This window comes from Papaver somniferum, chromosome 2 (assembly GCF_003573695.1).
Source record: "Papaver somniferum cultivar HN1 chromosome 2, ASM357369v1, whole genome shotgun sequence".
NCBI classification, from domain to species: domain Eukaryota; kingdom Viridiplantae; phylum Streptophyta; class Magnoliopsida; order Ranunculales; family Papaveraceae; genus Papaver; species Papaver somniferum.
In genome coordinates, this window is record NC_039359.1 from 41,775,834 (window position 1) to 41,795,945 (window position 20,112).

At 35.4% G+C, this 20,112-nt stretch overlaps 3 protein-coding genes across 3 annotated transcripts; 2 read left to right on the forward strand and 1 right to left on the reverse strand.

Moving 5' to 3' along the window:
- The first annotated feature begins 1,069 nt into the window (after positions 1-1,069).
- On the forward strand, positions 1,070-6,296 carry LOC113347459 (putative MYST-like histone acetyltransferase 1). Its single transcript, XM_026591118.1, has 9 exons — positions 1,070-1,577; positions 1,948-2,036; positions 2,124-2,183; positions 3,211-3,420; positions 3,976-4,044; positions 4,861-5,022; positions 5,193-5,286; positions 5,576-5,718; positions 5,835-6,296. Exons 1-9 carry the CDS (start codon positions 1,154-1,156, stop codon positions 6,036-6,038), a joined length of 1,455 nt encoding a protein of 484 aa, XP_026446903.1. The 5' UTR covers positions 1,070-1,153; the 3' UTR covers positions 6,039-6,296.
- Positions 6,297-6,891: 595 nt separating this feature from the next.
- On the forward strand, positions 6,892-7,917 carry LOC113350883 (transcription termination factor MTERF4, chloroplastic-like). Its single transcript, XM_026594986.1, has one exon. The coding sequence runs from the start codon at positions 6,892-6,894 to the stop codon at positions 7,915-7,917; it is 1,026 nt and encodes a 341-aa protein (XP_026450771.1).
- A 49-nt stretch (positions 7,918-7,966) lies between these two features.
- Positions 7,967-10,395, reverse strand: LOC113347460 (salutaridinol 7-O-acetyltransferase-like). Its single transcript, XM_026591119.1, has one exon. It carries the CDS (start codon positions 10,248-10,250, stop codon positions 8,976-8,978), a length of 1,275 nt encoding a protein of 424 aa, XP_026446904.1. The 5' UTR covers positions 10,251-10,395; the 3' UTR covers positions 7,967-8,975.
- Between the last annotated feature and the right edge of the window lie 9,717 nt (positions 10,396-20,112).

Below are 20,112 nucleotides of genomic sequence, written 5' to 3' on the forward strand. Positions count from 1 at the left end.
CCCATCAAATCCTCATACGGGTATCAGTAGGCATAAGATGGTCAGTCAATGGTTCTTGATATTCTAATGCATTTTTTTCATCGAATATAATTCAATACCAATCACATCCTCTTGGAGTCTTAGGATCTAGGGGTGGGAAAGTATGGATCTTAAAAACGGCTTCCCTTCAGATTTCGTGTTAGAAAAATTTTTGCTTATTGACAGATTTCTAGGCAATAATGATATTTAAATCTAATGCGAAGGCTTCTAATGATCCACACCATAAACAATATACCAAAAACCAAAATAGTTATTTCTAGGAAATGTATTTTTGTCTGACATTTCCTTAAAAAAGAAAGCAAAAAAATAAAATCTCTAAGATATGCCTGCACCATATGAAGAGATGTAATTTCAAGGTTCATATAATATAAAGAAAAATAATATTAATACAATGAATATTACAAAATCCTTATCACAAAATACGACATTAATGAATAAAAACAAAAAGAAATCAAATTGCATATATGACCAAAAAATTTAGGCATGAGGCACCACCGTTCTTTTATATGCTAAAAATGTAGATTTTGATTATGAAAGTGATTAAGTTAAAAGGGAATTTAATTTTGAATAAAAGAAATGGTTTCACATAATTAACTCCCAAATTAATGACATTAAGAGGGTGGAGAGGAAATTCAAAAACTTATTAAATATGTGGCACAATCTAGATCACTATTTGGATGCTAAAAATGTAAATTGAAAATCTTAATCTGGGGCTCAATCTCAACCCTTCTTTATATGATAAAAATATAGAATGAAAAACTTAAATCTAGACCGTCCTTTATATGTCCCAAATATAGATAACCGTCCATATGGAAAAACACCATTGTCCCTTATAATACAGATACAACAAGTCAATTACTGAGAACAGGTTTATATATTATATAACCTTCAACTCTCCCGTCTCGCAAACATAATTGGAAGATTTTAACGCTAGAAAGTACCAGGAGGCGCCATCCTCTAAATTAAAGGGTGCCATTAACTTTTAAGCCGGGCCCGTCCTCATCCTAACATCAGGGTCGGCTTTGATTCAGAACTGGTGCCCGCAACCCAGATCTGCGCATCTTCTTCTTCTTAAACTATTTTCTGTTCTAATCCTGAAAAAGAAAGGGGAAGAATGGGTTCGTTGGAAACCCTAACCACAACGACATCTGTAGAGAATGGAACAAACGCTAATTGCAATGGAAACCAACTGCAGCAGCAACAACAACAGAATCATCATGGAGATGGATTTGATGCTCCGACGGATGTAGACAAAGAAAGAGAGAGATTAATTTCTTCAAAGAATCAAAATCAAATTTTAAATCCTCATCCACAACCACAACAGCACCAGCAGCCATTAACACCTGACAATGATGGTTCTTTGAGGAGGAGAAGATTAGGTGGCGCTGGTGGTGCAGGAGGTTCTCCACTTGAAGTGGGTAGTCGTGTTATGTGTAGATGGAGAGATGGAAAATATCATCCTGTTAAAGTTATTGAACGAAGAAGATTACCTTGTGGTGGTCCTAATGATTATGAATACTACGTTCATTACACTGAATGTAAGTTTTTTTTTTTGTTGCTTAATTTTTTATTTTTAGGTTATACAAGAACGAAAAATTGTTGTTAAATTAGGGTTTAGGGATTTTGTATATGACTCGCAGAGTTTCTTGAAAAATAGAATAATTTCTGAAAATTGGGGTTGGGGCATGCTTGATTTGAATAGCTTATATTTTGTGTTTAATGTGAACTTGTAAATAGGTGTTTGTTTGTTTGTTTGTGTGTTTTTCTGGTAATTATTGCATTCTTTGGGAAATTAAAGGTACTGCGGCAAGTTGATCAGATTGAACAATTAGGTGTTTGTTTGTTCTGTTTTGTACTATAATTCTTTCAAAGGTTGATTGCTAACTATGGACTTTGCTTTGTGCATAGTTAATAGGAGGCTTGATGAGTGGGTTAAGGTTGAACAACTTGATTTGAACTCAGTAGAGACTGATGTCGATGAAAAAGTTGAAGACAAGGTACTGTTGTCTTTTTGCCTTTTAATTGTCTTGGATGTGCTTACGCTCTTGAACTTTGAGGAAATTTCTTACACATTTTATATTCAGGCAACAAGTTTGAAAATGACACGCCATCAGAAGCGTAAGATTGACGAGACACATGTCGAGGTAAGTAAATATTCATCTTACTATCATACTATGAATCCTTAGAGTTATTATACCTTTTTCTGTGTTACTCTTTTTCATTTATCTATCTTTGTATTTAGATCTAATAACATGTACATATCGAAACTATGTGCAAACTAAATTTTCATATTGAAACTATGTGCAAACTAAATTTTTATGGTGGTATCTGCTTGACATCTGATATGATATTGAGAGGATACAACATTTTCTAATGTGCAAAAGCTTTTTTCCGTACTCCTGTCCTCTATACATTCAAATGACTTTTCACACTTAGTTAAGATAACAGCATGTTGAAGTAACGGTTCGATGCTAGGATGGAAGACCTCCTTGATTATTCATTGTGTTTAGTAGGTTTCGCATGAAGTTCTTTCAAAGTCATTTTTGTACATAGATAGGAAAACAAACACTTACTACCCTGAATTTGTAAGCATAGGAATTCATTCAACAGTTCTCCAGTAGGTATGTCACTTATTGTTAGTTAGAAGATTACCAGAATACAGACATAGCCATACATGTAGGTATAGTTTTATGTATCCGTCTCAGACCCCAAATGGTGTGCTGTTATACTTATTGTTTGTTAAAAATTGTACTTTTGGGTCTATAATTGTTTTTTATATAGAACCCATCTGCCATAACCATATATGATATTCAAATATTGTCATGTACTCGCAAATGTAAGAGATTATTGCTTGTGTTTCGGAATTCAGTGCTGGTATAGAGGGGAAAATGTAGAATGTGGATTGTCATTTTTTACATGGATCTTTACTATGAACAGCTGAAAACCCAAACCCAAACCTAGCCTCACTCTAAAAATCAATGTGTCTCTCTCAAGCTGAATACTCTGCTTTTTAAGGAAGATCAGGCATTCTGTTAGGAACCAAATTTCCTAATAATTGACGAGTTGAACACTCTCTTCTTTAGTTTTGGTTCATCTTAGTTCATTTGGAATGTTCTTTTGAGCTAGTATAACTCTATAACTCCATGTCTCCATTCTTCATATCATGTGCAGGGCCATGAGGAGCTTGATGCTGCCAGTTTGCGTGAGCACGAAGAATTCACAAAAGTCAAAAATATAGCAACTATAGAACTTGGGAGATACGAGATCGAGACGTGGTATTTCTCACCTTTTCCACCAGAATACAATGATACGCTGAAACTGTTCTTTTGTGAATTCTGCCTCAATTTTATGAAACGTAAAGAACAGCTTCAGAGGCATATGGTGAGTTAACTTCAGTTTCTGATCAGTTTTTGCCCGCACATGAAATTGTCTTGTAGAGTGTTTTAAAGTCCTTTATACTGCAATTGGTAAAAATTGTATAGCTAATTTAAAGGGGCTACTGTGATTTAAATGGTCTTCCTTGCCATTCTTTGATAAACCTAGTCATTCGTTTCCTTCTCTTTTTCTGCTTTGGAAGCTATAGGCCCTATTGATGCGTTGTCTTTTAGTTTAATTATTTGCCGCATATCACCTCATTCCAAATGTGCGAGCTCTGTTATTTAGTTCTGCACCTATTCTCAGAGACCACCTCCCGTTTGATTTGATTATGTGTTGTCATGATAAAGTACAACGAAGCATGGGCCTTGATGTTAGCTATTTTTCAAGTATGACTTAGTCCTGTAGTCTATCCTTTTTGTTTATGCTTTATTTGTTGTTCTATTTACAGTTTCATACAACAAAATAAATTTGTACCTGTTACATGCTTTGACAAAACCTCTTTTGATAAGGAGATCACGGATGTTTGTTTACTGTATTTCGTTTGCTTTTTCTCTGCAGAGGAAGTGTGATCTAAAGCATCCCCCTGGTGACGAAATTTATCGCAGTGGTACACTTTCAATGTTTGAGGCAAGTAGCCTATCTTAGTTGTAGTTACAAACTTTTTATTAATTGGTTGGTTTGTTATGAAAGTTCCGGTCAAGAGTATTGACCTGCTATGCAGTTTTTCATTCTTGCACCTGCAATAGATGTACATATACTTATCAAAGATGATAATAAGTTTCATTCCCAGATAGACTGTGTAGAGCTGTAGGATAAGGTAGCTCTCACTCCCTAATATATTCTCACTGCTTGCTGAACCCCGCCTTAGCAATTATAAGCTAGACGAGTGATAGAGATAAGTTTCAAGCCTGTATAGGCATACCTATATGTTTGATATCAGTTGAAAGAATAAATGTATACGCAGGAAGGTTACATTTCAAAGGGTGTACTAGTCTTCCTTTCTAAACAATGAAGCATCTGCAGTGACACTCACTCGCAGTAAAAATGGCTAAGCTGCTGTTACTTCACCACTCCACTTGGGTTATTCATGTTATTACTTATTAGCTTCTATTTAATCTTTCACAAAATAAATGTTATTACTTATTAGCTTCTGTTTAATCTTTTACAAAATATGGGAAGCAAGAATCCAAGTGACCATCTGGACGGTTGAAAATTACGTCTGTCGTACAGGCATAAACAATATGAGGACTTTTGGTCATTCGATCAAACTAGCTCCTAATGCATCCAGAGAAAGAACTTTGCCTGTCTCATTTTTCATCCTTCTTCGTTTTACAGTCTTCTCATTGTTTTGGTATTTTGCAATATAATGAATTATCCTGTTATGTTTTACATTTATATTTTTCCAATCGATGTAGCTCATCCGAGTCCGAACATCTTGAACAGGTTGATGGCAAGAAGAACAAGGTCTACGGCCAAAATCTGTGCTACTTAGCGAAACTGTTTCTTGATCACAAGACTCTTTACTATGATGTTGATCTGTTTCTCTTCTATGTTCTTTGCGAATGTGATGAAAGAGGATGTCACATGGTTGGATATTTCTCAAAGGTAAGCATCTGTTTATAGTGGCTGTCACAGTCTCTAATTTTTCTTCATTGGATATATTTCTTAGGAAAGGTCAGAGTAAAAGATACATCTCTTAGAAGGGCATTATTCGGAAGAACAATTTGTAATGAGTCTTTGGGCGGACTAAATTTAAATTACCACGGTTGATGCAGGAGAAACATTCTGAGGAATCCTATAATTTGGCCTGCATTTTAACACTTCCTCCTTATCAAAGGAAAGGCTATGGAAAGTTTCTAATTGCATTTTGTAAGTTTTCTGCCTACTGTTTCTTCATGTATCCCCCTTTGTTTCTGATGAGTTCTTATTTTCTTCATCTGATATTCTGAATTATATCGCCACAAAGAACATCTGTTGTACAATTAGTGAGCCTGCCATTTAAAAACTCGTGTAATGTGAAACTTCTTAATCTATGCCTGGCTATTTATTTTCATTAATCCTTGCGGCCGTTGTCCACTTGAAATATATGGTAAAGCAATTCTGGATAATTTATTATTATCTATTCCAAAGTTGCTAATATGTATAGAACATAAAACAGCTTATGAGCTCTCTAAGAAAGAAGGCAAAGTAGGGACACCGGAGAGGCCACTTTCTGACCTAGGACTTCTGAGCTACAGAGGATACTGGACAAGGGTGCTTCTTGACATCCTGAAAAAGCACAAGAGCAATATCTCCATTAAGGTACACCTTCATGATACCCATAATTTTAACTGTTTTTCTTTTTCTACATTTAACTATAGGATCCAAGCGAAGACATGCCAACATGGGTTGAGTGATATTTACGCTTGTGTTTTCAGGAGCTTAGCGACATGACTGCCATAAAAGCAGACGATATTTTGACCACCTTACAGGGTCTAGACCTGATCCAGTACAGGAAAGGGCAGCATGCAATTTGTGCAGATCCTAAGGTACTTGATCGGCATTTAAAAGCAGCCGGACGGGGGGGCCTTGATGTTGATGTTAGCAAACTCATTTGGACTCCATACAAAGAACAAGGTTAACTTCATAATTCCCAGCAAAGTCATCGTTACCATGCTCAAGTATCTTGAAGATTCTTTTTGATAATTGCTCTCTCCACTTGTATAAATGTATCTTATTAGGTTCTGGTTTGATGTTCAAATAGTTTTTGTTTTGACAATGACTTACATCCTCACATATGAATACTCGGTCCGACTTCTGAACATTCTTGTATATTTTTAAGTCACGATTGTATCTTATGTTGGCTTGATAAAAAAACAGTCTTAACTGTTGTCTGCGAATACTCTTAGTTGAAGGATCAATTGGCAAAAGAACAGGTGAATGAAGGATTCTTTACTTAAAGAGTAAAGACGGGAAGTCTGAACATTATATGTCCGATGTGCCTGTGCACTGTAAGAATCCTATAGAGGGGCAAGAGCAAGACTATATTTACCCTTGCATTTCCAAAGATCTTTACTGTCAGTTCTGCATGCCTTCTTTTTCCAAACCCCGTCCGAAAATCAGCTTCTAACGATGCCTTCAATAGATGCTGTTCGAATTTTTGTTGTTCATATCACGGTTGCGATTATGGCACAATATGAATCCAAGTAAACAAGCGTGGGGACATGCAATACAAGTCTACCACCTGGCTATTATTTGCACCAAAAAAACAAAAATCTACCACCTGGCCGCCAACTGGGTTATACCCAGAGAAGAACTCTATCCAAGGAAGTTTAACTACAGCCTGAAGTTTACAAGGAAATGAAAGAACTCTCTCTCTGAACATCTCAACCTCAAAATCTCCACACACGTTCAGATTTCAGAGCAAAAAAGGTAAGTTCTTGTATCTGCTTAGTTCTTAGCAGGGAATCTGTAACTAGTATTAGAGATAAGAAAATGTATACTCTGTCTAAAAACATTCATCTTTTGAGTGGAAGAAATAGTTTCATCAACTCATTTAGTCTCAAAAAAGAAAAACTAATTCCAACCAAAATCAACTCAACAGATATAAATAATGTCCCAGATTTTCTGAAGCAGAATGGGTTCTCTGATTCTTACATTAACAGTATCATTTCAAGGTACCCCAGATTGATTTCAACAAAAGTTAAAACCCTTCAACCTAAATTTACTCTTCTTCAAGAGCTGGGTTTATCCAGTTCTGATATTACTGACCTCATTCACAAAAACCCGTCCATTCTTGCATACAGTATTGATACAACTCTTTTACCCAATATAAACTTTCTGCAGTCATATTTTCATTCTAATGCCAATATTGTTAAGGCTCTCAAGAAAAGTAATTGGCTACTTACTATGGACCTTCCTAAGATAATTGGTAGTAATGTCGAGATTTTAAGTGAATGTGGTGTGCGTGATGAAAGGATTTCAAGTTTTATGTTACAGTATCCAAGGTTTTTCACACTGAAAGCAGACCAGATGAAAAATAATGTATCCCGGGCAGAGAAATTTGGGTTTAAGAAGGGTTCTGGAATGTTTATTCACGCTTTGTTTGTGTTAAGCTGCATGAACGAAGCGACTGTTAAAGCGAAATTTGAAATGTTTGAGAGGTATGGCTGGTCGGAGTCAGATATTGTATCTGCATTTAAAAAGTCTCCCTATTGCTTAGGGGTTTCTGAGCAGAAAGTAAAAGCGGTTGCAGATTTCTTTATAGAGGAGCTTGGTTATAGCCATACGGATATTTCATCGAAGCCGACATTGTTTAGCTATAGCTTGGAGAAGAGGGTGAAACCACGGTATGAGGTGTTGAAGATATTGAAATCCAAGGGGTTGGTGAAGTCGACACTAAGTTTATTATCAGTTATGGACATGCCAGAGAAGAAATTTCTGGAGAAGTTTGTCCTTGTACATATAGAGGAAGTGCCTGATCGAATCTTACAAACGCTCAACTACTCAATCTTGAGCTGAGAAGAAAGATGGCATATGCTAAGACAGAAACTGTATTTGGTTGTTCATGTAATTGTACTCGGCGGAACTGATCCTTAATGCTAAAAATAAATAAAAAATCCTTCGTTATCTTTAAGAAGCTGACATGAATTCTACTTTAATGAATCGAACTTAGCGAGGAGAAAGAAATGTTCGATCCAACGAAAAAGCGGGTTCTTTGTGCACTGCTCAGCAATCGTAATGTAAGTGAGTTGAATTGCTATTGTTGCTTATCCTGTATTGCTATTCACTGTTGTTCAGTCTCAATCATCATTTTTATTGATTGGTCTTTCAAATAATGTTACCAATTAACCTACAGATAACTGCATACATTTCTTTAAGTTTGCAGTGATGTCCAAGTCATAATCTAGTGTAGTTACTACCCTTCCAACACTTCTTTGGAAATTGCATCTTGCTACAGAATGTGAAGCTTTCTTAAAATTTCTCATTGAACCAATATATACAGAGTGTGGTGCACAACATTTCAGAAGCAGACAATGTCTTCTTGAGTACAGATGTTTTCGGTAAATAATAGATGTTGAAGTTCAATGGTTTTCAGTTCGCGCCCATCTTTTAGTGTGATTGCTCGCTCCTGCAAAATCGTTTTTTCATTAGCTTACTCACTGCAGTTCTCACTTGAATATATTAACGTGATTTTCTCAGTTTTGTTTTGGTACTTGATCCCATTTCAATAACTTGCAGTAATAAGTCGTTCAATATCAGTTCCAAGATTACATTTTGTTTCAGACGAGGTTAAGGTTTTTCACACTCGGTAACAACTCCACTGGAACAGAACAGGTACACATAATATGCATTTGTCTGGAGTTATCCATTCATACCTGCTAAGGCAGTACAACAAGAAACAAGTCGGACAGCAGCACATCAGAAGCATAAGCTAAAACTAACAGTTATCGTGTTGGCATCCAACAACTAGATCCTCGAACAAAAGACCTTTGACTTCATAAATTTAAAGTACCTGCTTTTCTTTTCTTTTCTACCTTTCTATTTTTTCTATATCATCAACCTGAAAACTAACAAATTCAGTCTGAAAAACTGACAAAATCAAGGAGTTCTTGGTTGCGTTCAAACAGCGTCATCTCTTCTTTATCCAAGCTGACACACGCTTCAATTCCATCTCCAGCTTTGTTATCCATCAGAACGATTATATTCTTGTATGGCAGCATGACAACACTCGCCCAAACTGGCTTCCCCCACCCAAAGTCTGCTTCATATAATGGTATCTTACACCAGCTACTAAAAAAGTAAGCGTCATTCTTCATAAATCCTGCAAACGACACTGCCATTGACTCTTGGAACTTCGAGTATCCTTCCTCGCCTTTCATAGCCTTTGTATACTCACAGTTGATTTTTCTTATGGAATCCTTCATGAGACCAGCCAACTCTGCCCCTTCACTTTCCTTTCTCGAAGGTTGTGATACCACCAGTATGGCAAGATTTCCAAATGATTGGTGAGGCAATGGTGGTTCTGCTCTTGCCCTCATGTTTACAGCATGGGTTGATATACTTTGTCTAGGGGAAGAACTTGCAGCTATTGCGGCCTTCCATATTAATGCAGAAACCGCCTGTACCCGTGTTGGGTACTCTCCATTTGATGGGTCTTTGTACTTGGTTCTTAGCAGTGCTATTTTGGAGGCATCAAAAACAAGCCTCTTGGTAGAAACAATCTGTTGATCATTTGATCCCATGAAGTTGAGTCCATTTACTGGAGGGTACAGAGACGACAAATCAAACGTCGGTAGAACCGCAGTTGATTCAGAGGTGTACCCCCGGGCGGCTAAAGCCCAACTATTGATGAATGTGACAAAAGTTGTTGCATCTGCAATCTTATGCGACATACAGATACAAATTGCTATTCTATTACAATCAAAAGAGTTGACTTGAACAATTAATAGAGGTTCGTTATCCGTTAGTAAACTTTTAGAATGGAGATCATGAGGTAGGAGATGCTGAATTGCATCCCGGTTCATAAAATCGGAAATGTTACCTTGTACCCGTGCTTCGATATAGGTAACGCCCTCATCTGTACATTCTATGGACATATTCTTGTCATCTTTAATCCTTCCAGCTACCGGATAGTAGCTGGTCAAGGTGTCTGACAGAGATTTCTTTAGCCGGACGGATCTTTTGAGGTAATCATCATTACCACCATCTGTAGGACCGTAAAAGAGGATGATGGGAACATAAACTAAACTGTAGGTTTGATCATAGCGGGAAAGTTTGTAGGTTCGAAGGTGATCTGGTGTTGGAGATGATGGTTTAATGATCTCTGTCGAAGTCACTTCCACCTTTATCATCTTAAAAATGCAGCTATCCTTTTTCGGCTAAAAAGATTTTGTTGGCTTAATGGTTATTGTCTTATACGGGATCTTATATATAGCTGCAAGAGAAATCTCTTAAACTGATGAAGAAAAGATAAGGAAATGAAGTTAAATCTTGCTAGTGGAGATATACAGGCTGGAGTATAATATTAGCGGAAATTCCCACGACTTTGAACTTTATTTGGTTATTGGTAGTTGGTACTTGGTACCCACCGACAAAACTATACTTTGATCCCCGTCTATAAGAGCATCCAAGATGGCTGAAAAATGTATGAATCTTGCAGCTGGCCGGCCGTAAACTAATGCTCAGAGTGCAACATGGTTAGATATAATAATGAACCACGAACCATGATCCTGAGACTAAAACAACTAAAATTTGACTTTCGATAGAGCGAGATCAAAAATTACTGTCATTTGTACGCATAGAATGAAATTATATTAAACCAAGTCTTACGGTGGAATCCAAATTATTGGAAGTGTGGAAAAATTGTCCGTTGTCAATTCTAATGGCTTTCATGATGGAGTGTTCCACACTTTTTACAAGCCATACTCCAAAATTTCATGAAAGACAACTTAGAATCCAAGCTAAAACGCAATTATGATTGCATTGAGAGTCAATCTGAAATGCACTCAATTTTGTGGTTGATTTTTTTATTTAACTATGATTGTCCTTTCTGATCATCGATTTTGTGAGTCAAGAATGAACACAATTTGTGATAGCGTTGTTGGAACCCATTTACGGTCCACCATCACATTTGTTCTTCCCTATTCCAAGTGATGAGGTGTCATCGAATTAGGGAAATGAAACTCTTCCACCGTTAGACTTATTCTACACACATAAACTTTTTAATAAAAGGTAATTAATTTGGAATTCATGTTTCATTGCCCTCACAACCTACCTTTATCTCTGGCACCAACACCTTCATTGTCGATGTCAACATCGGCATCATTGGTGGCGACAATGAAATAAGATATCCTAAATTAGATTAAGGATATTGTAAGTATGTAAAACTTAGGTGTTAGTAAGACTATTTAGTTCAATTACATAATATTTGGAATCTGTCTTACCTTTTAAGCATGGGTTATAATATAGCTTTCGCTATGGAGGAGAGAGGAGGTGTATTTGGATAAAATCCACCGGGGGAATTAGGATTAAAAACCAGTTGCACACATCCAAACGACATATCTATTGTTGCTTACTGAAGATGTTTGGACACTACGTCTTCTCTTGAAGAAGTGTTTGAATAAAATTCAGGAAATTAATGCCTTCTCTACCTCCATATTGGAAGATAAATATGATCAAATTTGACATGCTACTTCACTTTGAAGTAGTGTTCTACTCCTTATAGCCTTGCTCTTAAGATGATTAAGATTTTTAATATCATTTTAACTAAAGTTATTTCTTTTATAGTTATAATAAAGTCTTGATCGAAAGATTGTCCCGATTTCGTATTAAAATCTAACGGTTATGAGTCTTTCCCAACCTAATCCACCTTTTAGTTGCTATGTTTTACGTTGAATTGAATATTAATAGATTGAAGGTCTGGTTTTCATTGAAGATCTAAGGTTTGGCCGATCCTAACCTATATAGACAATCAAGGTAGAACCGATCCTAACTAAAGTTGGGAGTCAAAGTAGAACTGATCCCTACCTATGCTGGGAGTCAAAGGTAGGACCGCTCCTAATCTATGTTGGGAGTCGAGGTAGAACCGATCCCAATAGGAAAAACCAGTTTTCTTACTTACATACACTTTAGGATTTGTGTGATTTGGGAATTGGGTTTGCAAAATAGGAAGGTTCAAGATGTCGACATTATGAGTAATTTGAACATGTGCTCAACTCTTATATTTTATTGTTCAAAGATTTTCCTTGATACTCAAGATGAGATCCCAAACCGAAATGTTTGAGAATAATTTGAGATTTTCGAATGTATATGTTTTTGTTTTACCAGCAAACAAAACATATCCCTGGAAAGATATACTAATTAAGTGCTAGATAATATTTAGTTTTCCAAGAGGGATTTCGGTTATACAGTTGGATATTGGTTGGAATTAGACAAAACTGAATTTATGTGTTTTATTGCATATCTTGAGAATATTTTCGGTCATGGAAATTCCTTGGTGTCCAAACTACCTTGATCAATAAATAGTGAAGTTTGTTCATCTTACAAACTTATCCTGAGGCAGACACTTCGTTTTGTAGTCACTGTTGTGGCCGACTAATAGTATTACTTGTAAGACTATCTTGGAGAGGAGAGTAACATAATTACTCGAAATCTCTTATGTCCGCTAGTTTAAAGACTTCTTTGGGATCAAGAAGCGTATACTATTACCGTTGGTGGGAAACTAGAATCTCATTGTTATTTTAGTTGTCGGTTATTGATTTGATTGGCTAACGGTTGTTAACTCCTGATTGCATCTAGTTTGATTATTGTTGAGAGTCTTCTCTTCTAACATAAGGTCACTCAAACTAGATCAAGAAATTAGTGGTAGTTTAGATCTGATTTTAGATCTGACGTTGACTTGTGATCATCCATTGTTAACAGACTTCATTCTGTGCGTGATCGATCATAAGTTCGAATCAAGTTTGTTATTGTGCAAGTACAAAAGACTATTGAAGATTTGAAGATAAGAAGATTTTCTTATTGCATTTGTATCTTTGTGATTTTTTTCGTGTACAAACTTGATCGGATGGGATCCGACTAGATCTCATTTATCCTTGATAGGCGATTGATTGACTAGACATATTTAGATTGACAAGCTATCATTTGGTGGTACTTTCCAGTATCCGAATCTGGTAGTTTTGTTTAACTTGATCTGGTTAACTCGTTAATCCAAATCTTGGAAGATCTAACCCGACAAAGGAATTTAATCTTTTCTATACGGAAAAGCCTTTGTTACGCTCAACCATGATATCCCTAATTAACTTCTTGAGATAACAAGAGAGGTCACCAAACAGATTAGTCCTTTATTGTTTGGAATACGATCTAAAGGGTCGAGTGCTTAAATTCTTCAGAGAGACTGAAGCAACTTAATATTGTGGACTCTATCTTAAGATTCACGTGCGTTGGCTAGTTTGGTTGTACACACAGGGATATTGAGGAAACTAGGTAACTAGGGTTAGTTTACTTGGTCTCAATTATACGAAGTTGGTAGTAGTCTTTGTATAGCGGCTTAATTATGGGAGCATTCAAAACAGGACTATGTCTCGGGTTTTTTTTGCATTTGGGGTTTCCTCATTAACAAAATCTTGTTGTGTGCTTTTAATTTAATTTCCAACACTTGGGTTTTGACCGAATAGTTAGGTTCAGTTTCGATACCTATTCTATATACCCAATGTTACCTTGTTGAAAAGTAATCTTCTTGACAATAATGTCTGAATTAGATTACACAAGGAAAGTTGTATGCATTTAAAAATATCAAAATGGGAGCAATATAAGAATGGCGGATGTGTTAGAGCATTGCTCTGTTGAACCCGCGGGTATTAGTACGATATGTATGTTGTCAGGTTTAGATGTCAAAAATGATGCTTGAATTATTTGCAAAAATCAGACTTCAAAAAATATTAGAGTGGGGTGTAGACATGTAGACTGAAATACTTCAAGCTACCTTTAAAGAATTAAAAACAAAGACCTAAGATTACACGAAGACTTCATATTCATACATCATAAAAGTAAGTATTTTAAGATTTAATTTCCTTCATATGGTTATCATCAATGTAAATCCATGTAATTATAAATAAGTATTTGCAGTAAAAAGATGTCAACATACTTTGAACATGAGCAGTAACTCTTATCATTTATTTTTCAAAGATATTCCTTAGTACTCAAGGTGATCATGTGTCGAAATAAATTGAGAATCTTTTAATTAAAGTTTTTGGTTTTATATGCTTTAATTACCAGCAATTAAATGCATATCTCTAGAGAATAAAAATTAGTAATTGGATATTTTCTATTGAGAGATTTCGGAAATATTGGACAAGCATTCATTGGAATTAGGAAACCGAATTTTGCAATTCATTGCAAATCTTGAGAATATTTTCAGTTTTGGAAATTCCTTGGTGTCCAAACATCCTTGGTCTATAAATACCTAAGTTTGCATTTCTAGCAAACTATCCTAAGATCCAGGCAAACTTCATTTATTGTTGTTTCTGGTGGAGCCATCTATTCGGAGAGAAAAGTATCCTAATTAGGTGAAATCTCTTCGACCGCTCGTTTAAAGACTTTTGTGGGATCAAGAAGCTCTACGAGTATAGTTAGTGGGAAACTAGATAATTGTAGTGTTATTAGTTTTCGATTGATTTGATTGACTAACGGTTATTGAAACTTTGATTGCACCGAGTTTGTTTGTTCTTGAGAATCTTTTCTTCTGATATAAGATTCACTCAAACTAGATCGAAGTATCGACGGGATCTTTAGAACTGTTGTTAGATATAAATACATCTTGTGATAATTTATTATTAACAGACTCCCTTTTGTGCATGATTGATCACAAGAGATTCAAGTGGTGTTGTCCAGGTTATTGAAGATTAAAGAAGATTTGAAGACGAAAAAGATTTCTTATTGGTTTTCGTATCTTGTGAATTGTGTGCACAAACCTTGATTGGATGGGATCCAACTAGAATCAGATTTATTCGATTGATTAGTTGTGTGAGATCGACATTCTCAATATATATCTTTGAGATTTATTTTGATTGAGTGTGAATCTAGACTTGACTATTTCGATATTTAAAGTTAGATCCATCTAACCAGGCAAAGGAGTTTATTAGATTAAACGGAATAGCCTTTGTGTATGACTTAAGATATATTTATCTTGAAAAGAATCTAAGGAGTGTACCAAACAGATTTGTTGTTCCTTTACTGTTTGGAATACAATCAAAAGGAATTGTACCAGTGCGTGACTCTTGAAGTCGGAAGCGCAGGGATACTGAGGAAACTAAGTAGCTAGGGGTAGTCTGCTTGGTCTCAACTATACGAAGTTCATTTAGATTTTGTATAGCGGCTTAATTCTTAGAGTATTCAAAACTGAACTAGGTACCGGGGGTTTTCTGCATTTGTGGTTTCCTAGTTAACAAAATCTGACTGTGTCTTTTAATTTCATTTCCGCATTATTATTGTTTATTATAATAAAGTAAAATACACAAATGTTAACTCTGTTGTACTTGATAGTGATCCTATAGAGTTTGGTTACCGAACCTATTATCAAATATCACACTTTGATTGTTGTATTGTCTTGATCTCGTATCCATAGACGATCACACAAAGTGTGAATACCGAAGTTGTTGTACTGTCTCGACTTTGTAGTTTGTACAAAGACGATCAGACTTGGTAAGAGGACTTGTAGGTTGAAACAAAAAGATTTTGGTGTATTTGGGTACCCTAGTCTTTTCAGAGTTGATTTCAAAGATTACCAAAATTCCTTTGGGTAATTTTTGTCTTCCTAGACCAAAAGGAGAAAGACCATCTTATGAAACCATTTCTTTTGGTCTTTGTCGCAAGAAGTTTGATTGGATATAAGGAAAATTTTCTACCCAATTTATTAGTATTTCTTGGAGGATCTTCAGAAAACTTAGCATTTTTAATCTTTGTCCCTACACGATTGAGAACTCTCGGTGGAGTCGTGAATTTGTGGAGTTGGTCTATTTCCTTGAAATGGGTGCTCAAGGTATTGATATTTGTGGATTTATTATTCTTCAAATGGTCTCGATGACGTCATCCAACAAGAAGTTAGGATTTCCATGCTTAATTGGGAAAATATGTAGTGCACATTCCATTGCTCCCATTGGCAACTCTATTGGAATTCCCAAACTTGTTCGTCCAAGTATCATCAAATGTATGAAGACGAATTCCCATAAAAGACAAAGATGTGATACTCCTGACGGTTCTTGTGATCGTACCACCTTGGGTCCTCTTAAATAAATTCACAAAGGTGTTTGTAAGGTCAATTCCAAGGTAAAATGTGTGCAAGAACAATTGTATGTGATTTCTACAAAATTTCCCTAAATCAAGGAAGAAATGGATAAAGTTCAAGCCTCTTGGATGGATTTCGATGGTGATGAAGATAATGATTAACTTCTTTATCTTTTGATTTTGTTATGTCTAGGAAACTTCTTATGAGAATTTATTCTTATGTTTAAGAAGGATAACTAGGTTTTGGAATATCAATTATTGTGACTACACATAGCTACTTCAATGATTTTCATCTTGCAATGTTTTTAGATTTATTTATTTAAATTCTAAGTTATTTGGAAAATAATTTTTGCAGTATTTAATTTTTTTGATTTTATATATTTCAATTGCTTATGAGATGTATGCCTTTACGTTCGTGAACTGTGCTAGTATCTCATATATGCTCAAAGTTAAGTCTATTATGTATTTATGCAAATATTGATAAAAGATAAAATGAACTATTGAAAATTCCGCAGTATTGATCTTTCCATGATCCACTTTTATGTGAAAGTATTGTATGGCTCGGTAAGTTTTCTTATCTTGAGAGTTTCTGATTAAATTAATCAATAAGATCTTCTTGTGGTTAATTTATTCGAGTTTACTGGATACAAATCCATGTGGTTTGTTAATGTCCAAATAAATCCTTATTTTCTTGTAAAAGTAAGGTCGCTCATGTTGTTCTCTTGGGAATGACATCAAATGGGGGAGAGTTCTCAAATGAACTTGTGTTTAATTACCATATCTTTGTGGGGAGTGTGGCTATGGAATATTTTAGGAGTTACCTTGTATATTTATAAACTCCTTGATGAGTATATTAAGTTTTGACCATGTGAAATCATCAAAACAAAGTTGATATGTTTAGTCATGAATTATCTCTTTGAGAATTTCATTATGATCATGTAGTTTCCGTACCTTTCCCAATTTATATTGACAAAAAAGGGGATAATTATTTGGTAGTTCACACTACATATACATATGGTTTACGGATCATTATGTAAGGGGGAGTGGTTTTCATTGTAAGATGGAAGTATTGACTAAGGGGGAGGGATACATATCACCATAGTATTATTTCAAAGTTGTGATGCATTTGGACTTTGATGTTGTATAATAATATTATGAAATTGTATAACAATTATTTAGAACATCTGTTTTTTTTATTGTTATGGCTATGGATCTTCAACAACAATGATGTTGAGTTGAACACGTTCAGAATCGTTGGAGTACTTGGAGTAGCGAAGAATTCAAGGAATATTAAAGAGACAAGGAAATCAAGCATGATGGATGAGAAGCTACAAAGTTTATTTATTTTGTAATCCATATGTATTGATAGTTTTTTCACTAAAATTTACAAAGGGGGAGATTGTTAGAGCACTGCTCGGCCGAACTCGCAAGCGTTGCTATCTCAAGCTTGTACATTTAGTTGATCAAAACTATATACTTGATTTCTAGTCTACTTATAGCTATGTCTCGTATTAGGATAGAATGTGTAGTTGAGCTTTAGATTTCACGGCGTTCACCAATTGAAGAAGAAGATCTACTGAGGAGCTTGGAGAAACTTCATCAACAAAAGGTATGTGGAGACTAAAACTTATCTATCACTCAGAAGTCTATTCTATTATATCTTCTAATGAGACTAAGTCGTATAGCTATATAAACTTTTACATTATACACATTTGATATTTCGAGCCGAGTTTATCCCGCTTATCTATTTCTCGAAATATGTGTTGGAAGCTTTTTGTCGTAGCTATGTTCATCATATTCTTGACAAGTTTATTTGGATACAGTTTATCTGTTGGAAACTAAGTATTAAGTCAAAAGATGATCATGTGAAAATTACCATGAATATCTTATATGATTTGTGTGAGACAGTCATTTGATGTTAGCTTGAGAAGTTTCGTATTGATCATTCGATCACTTGAAAATTACTTGAAGCTAGTGGTATGTGCGAGATTACCATTGTCGTCTTTTAAGGATGTTTCAATGATTGAAATGAGAGTTTAAAATAATTACCCATGTCTGGATACAACACGGTATGCATATCCCGTATGTGTATTGTATTGTGATAACTCAGGTCCGGAACTCTTGTTTGCATACCTAGTATGCGAAAGGGTTTACCTGAGTTGGGTCCGGGATAGTTGTTTGCGAACCGAGTTTGCGAACGGCTTGACTAGGCCAAGGTCCGGAGCTATTGTTCGCGTACCTAGTTTGCGAACACATTGGTTAAGTTCTAGAATCGGTTATGCATGATTCCCATACTCATGAACTAAGGAATGCAAATTAACTTTGGAAACTGTGGATTAATGTTCATGAATTGATTCTTGTATAAGTACTTTGTACGATTATGAATCAATCCGATTTTGCTTCAATTTATTCATGAATATTTCTATGAGATAGTGAACAATTGAACAACTTTTTTTGAAACACAATTAGATTCATTTGATTATCTATCATGATTGATTGATCATCATATTTGATCTAGAAGTGTTAGATGAATACGGCTAAGACAAAAGTGTTCATATGGCTAACTTTGGTTAACTGTTATTGAGCCGACCAAATATACACGTTTAGGTACAATTATCCATATCTAAATATAAGTATATTTCGTTTGTGTGTAACAATCTAAGACCATCTAACGGTGAATATTCAATGCTTTGTTACTAAGCTATCTTAGATTTGACTACAAGCAACCCTGATTTGAAATACTATGTAAGGGAGAACTCTAGCAACTGAAAAACCTAATCCCGGAACTTTCCTTTGTTCTAGTTGCAAACTAAAGTTTATTCTCCTTTAACCTATGTTTTTCCAAAACCATTATTAGGTTAACGACTTGAAGACTTCATTTGGGATTCGTGAAGCCAAATCCAATTATTTTCTCTGTAGTTGTGTATTCTGATCTTACTTGTTCTATCATATTGAGTTTTATCCTCTCTAAGATTTACTCGAGATTTATATCTGATAGGTAAGATATAAAAAGTAATCATAACAGTTCTTCGTCTCAGACTCTTATGATTCCGCAATAACTTTTTCTATTAATCAGTTGGGTTATTGCGAGGTGACTAATATTTTTAGGATGCTCTTCGGAAGTATAAGACCGGATTATTATTTGGTTCATGTTCACCTTTATTTTTGAATCAAAAGACGAAACAAAAATAGAATAAAGGATAGACATATTTGTGGGAGACAAATTTGTTTATAAGTCTTCGACTTTGGGTCGTAGCAACTCTTAGTTGTGGGTGAGATCAGGTAAGAGAATCAAGTGTGCATAATCCGACGTAGTTCTAAAGGCGTAAGGAACGCGACTATACCTTAATCGATGTGAGACTTGGTTAGGGCTCAACTACATTCCATTCTGAAGTTAACTTGTAGTAGGATAGTGTCTGTAGCGGCTTAATACAGTGTGGTGTTCAATCTGGACTAGGTCCCAGGGTTTTTCTGCATTTGCGGTTTCCTCGTTAACAAAATTTCTGGTATCTGTGTTATTTCTTTCCCGCATTATATTTGTTTATATAAATGAAATACCACAGGTTGTGCGTAGTTTAACCAGTTGATAAATCCGACCTTGACTGTTGGATATAACTTGATTGACACTTGGGTATTGGTCTTGATACCGTCCAAGTTATTTCTCATATCAATCAGGCTAACGGATTTCTATCTGTTCGATTTGTTGATTGTATTGAGAAAGAGAGATAAACCTCTTTAATATCGCTCTTGATTGAGCTCATTTTTAAGTTAGTGCTCTCAGAATTATATTGGAGTTTGGTCCATACAGATTGCGGAGCGAATTATTGCGTGTGGTTGTTATATCCCTGCTTTTTCAGGACCTATTCCATAAAGGATAGGGGAAGGGGGATATGGTTATACACCAGTAAAAACCATCATGAGAAACCCAAG

What these genes read in the sequence shown, in the direction of transcription:
- LOC113347459 (XM_026591118.1), top strand. Translation starts at nt 1,154, where the DNA reads ATGGGTTCGTTGGAAACCCTAACCACAACGACATCTGTAGAGAATGGA. An exon ending in AACAGCTTCAGAGGCATATG is followed by an intron (nt 3,421 to 3,975) that starts GTGAGTTAACTT and finishes TTTTCTCTGCAG; the next exon opens with AGGAAGTGTGATCTAAAGCA. An exon ending in AAAGTTTCTAATTGCATTTT is followed by an intron (nt 5,287 to 5,575) that starts GTAAGTTTTCTG and finishes AACATAAAACAG; the next exon opens with CTTATGAGCTCTCTAAGAAA.
- LOC113350883 (XM_026594986.1), top strand. Translation starts at nt 6,892, where the DNA reads ATGTATACTCTGTCTAAAAACATTCATCTTTTGAGTGGAAGAAATAGT.
- LOC113347460 (XM_026591119.1), bottom strand. Translation starts at nt 10,250, where the DNA reads ATGATAAAGGTGGAAGTGACTTCGACAGAGATCATTAAACCATCATCT.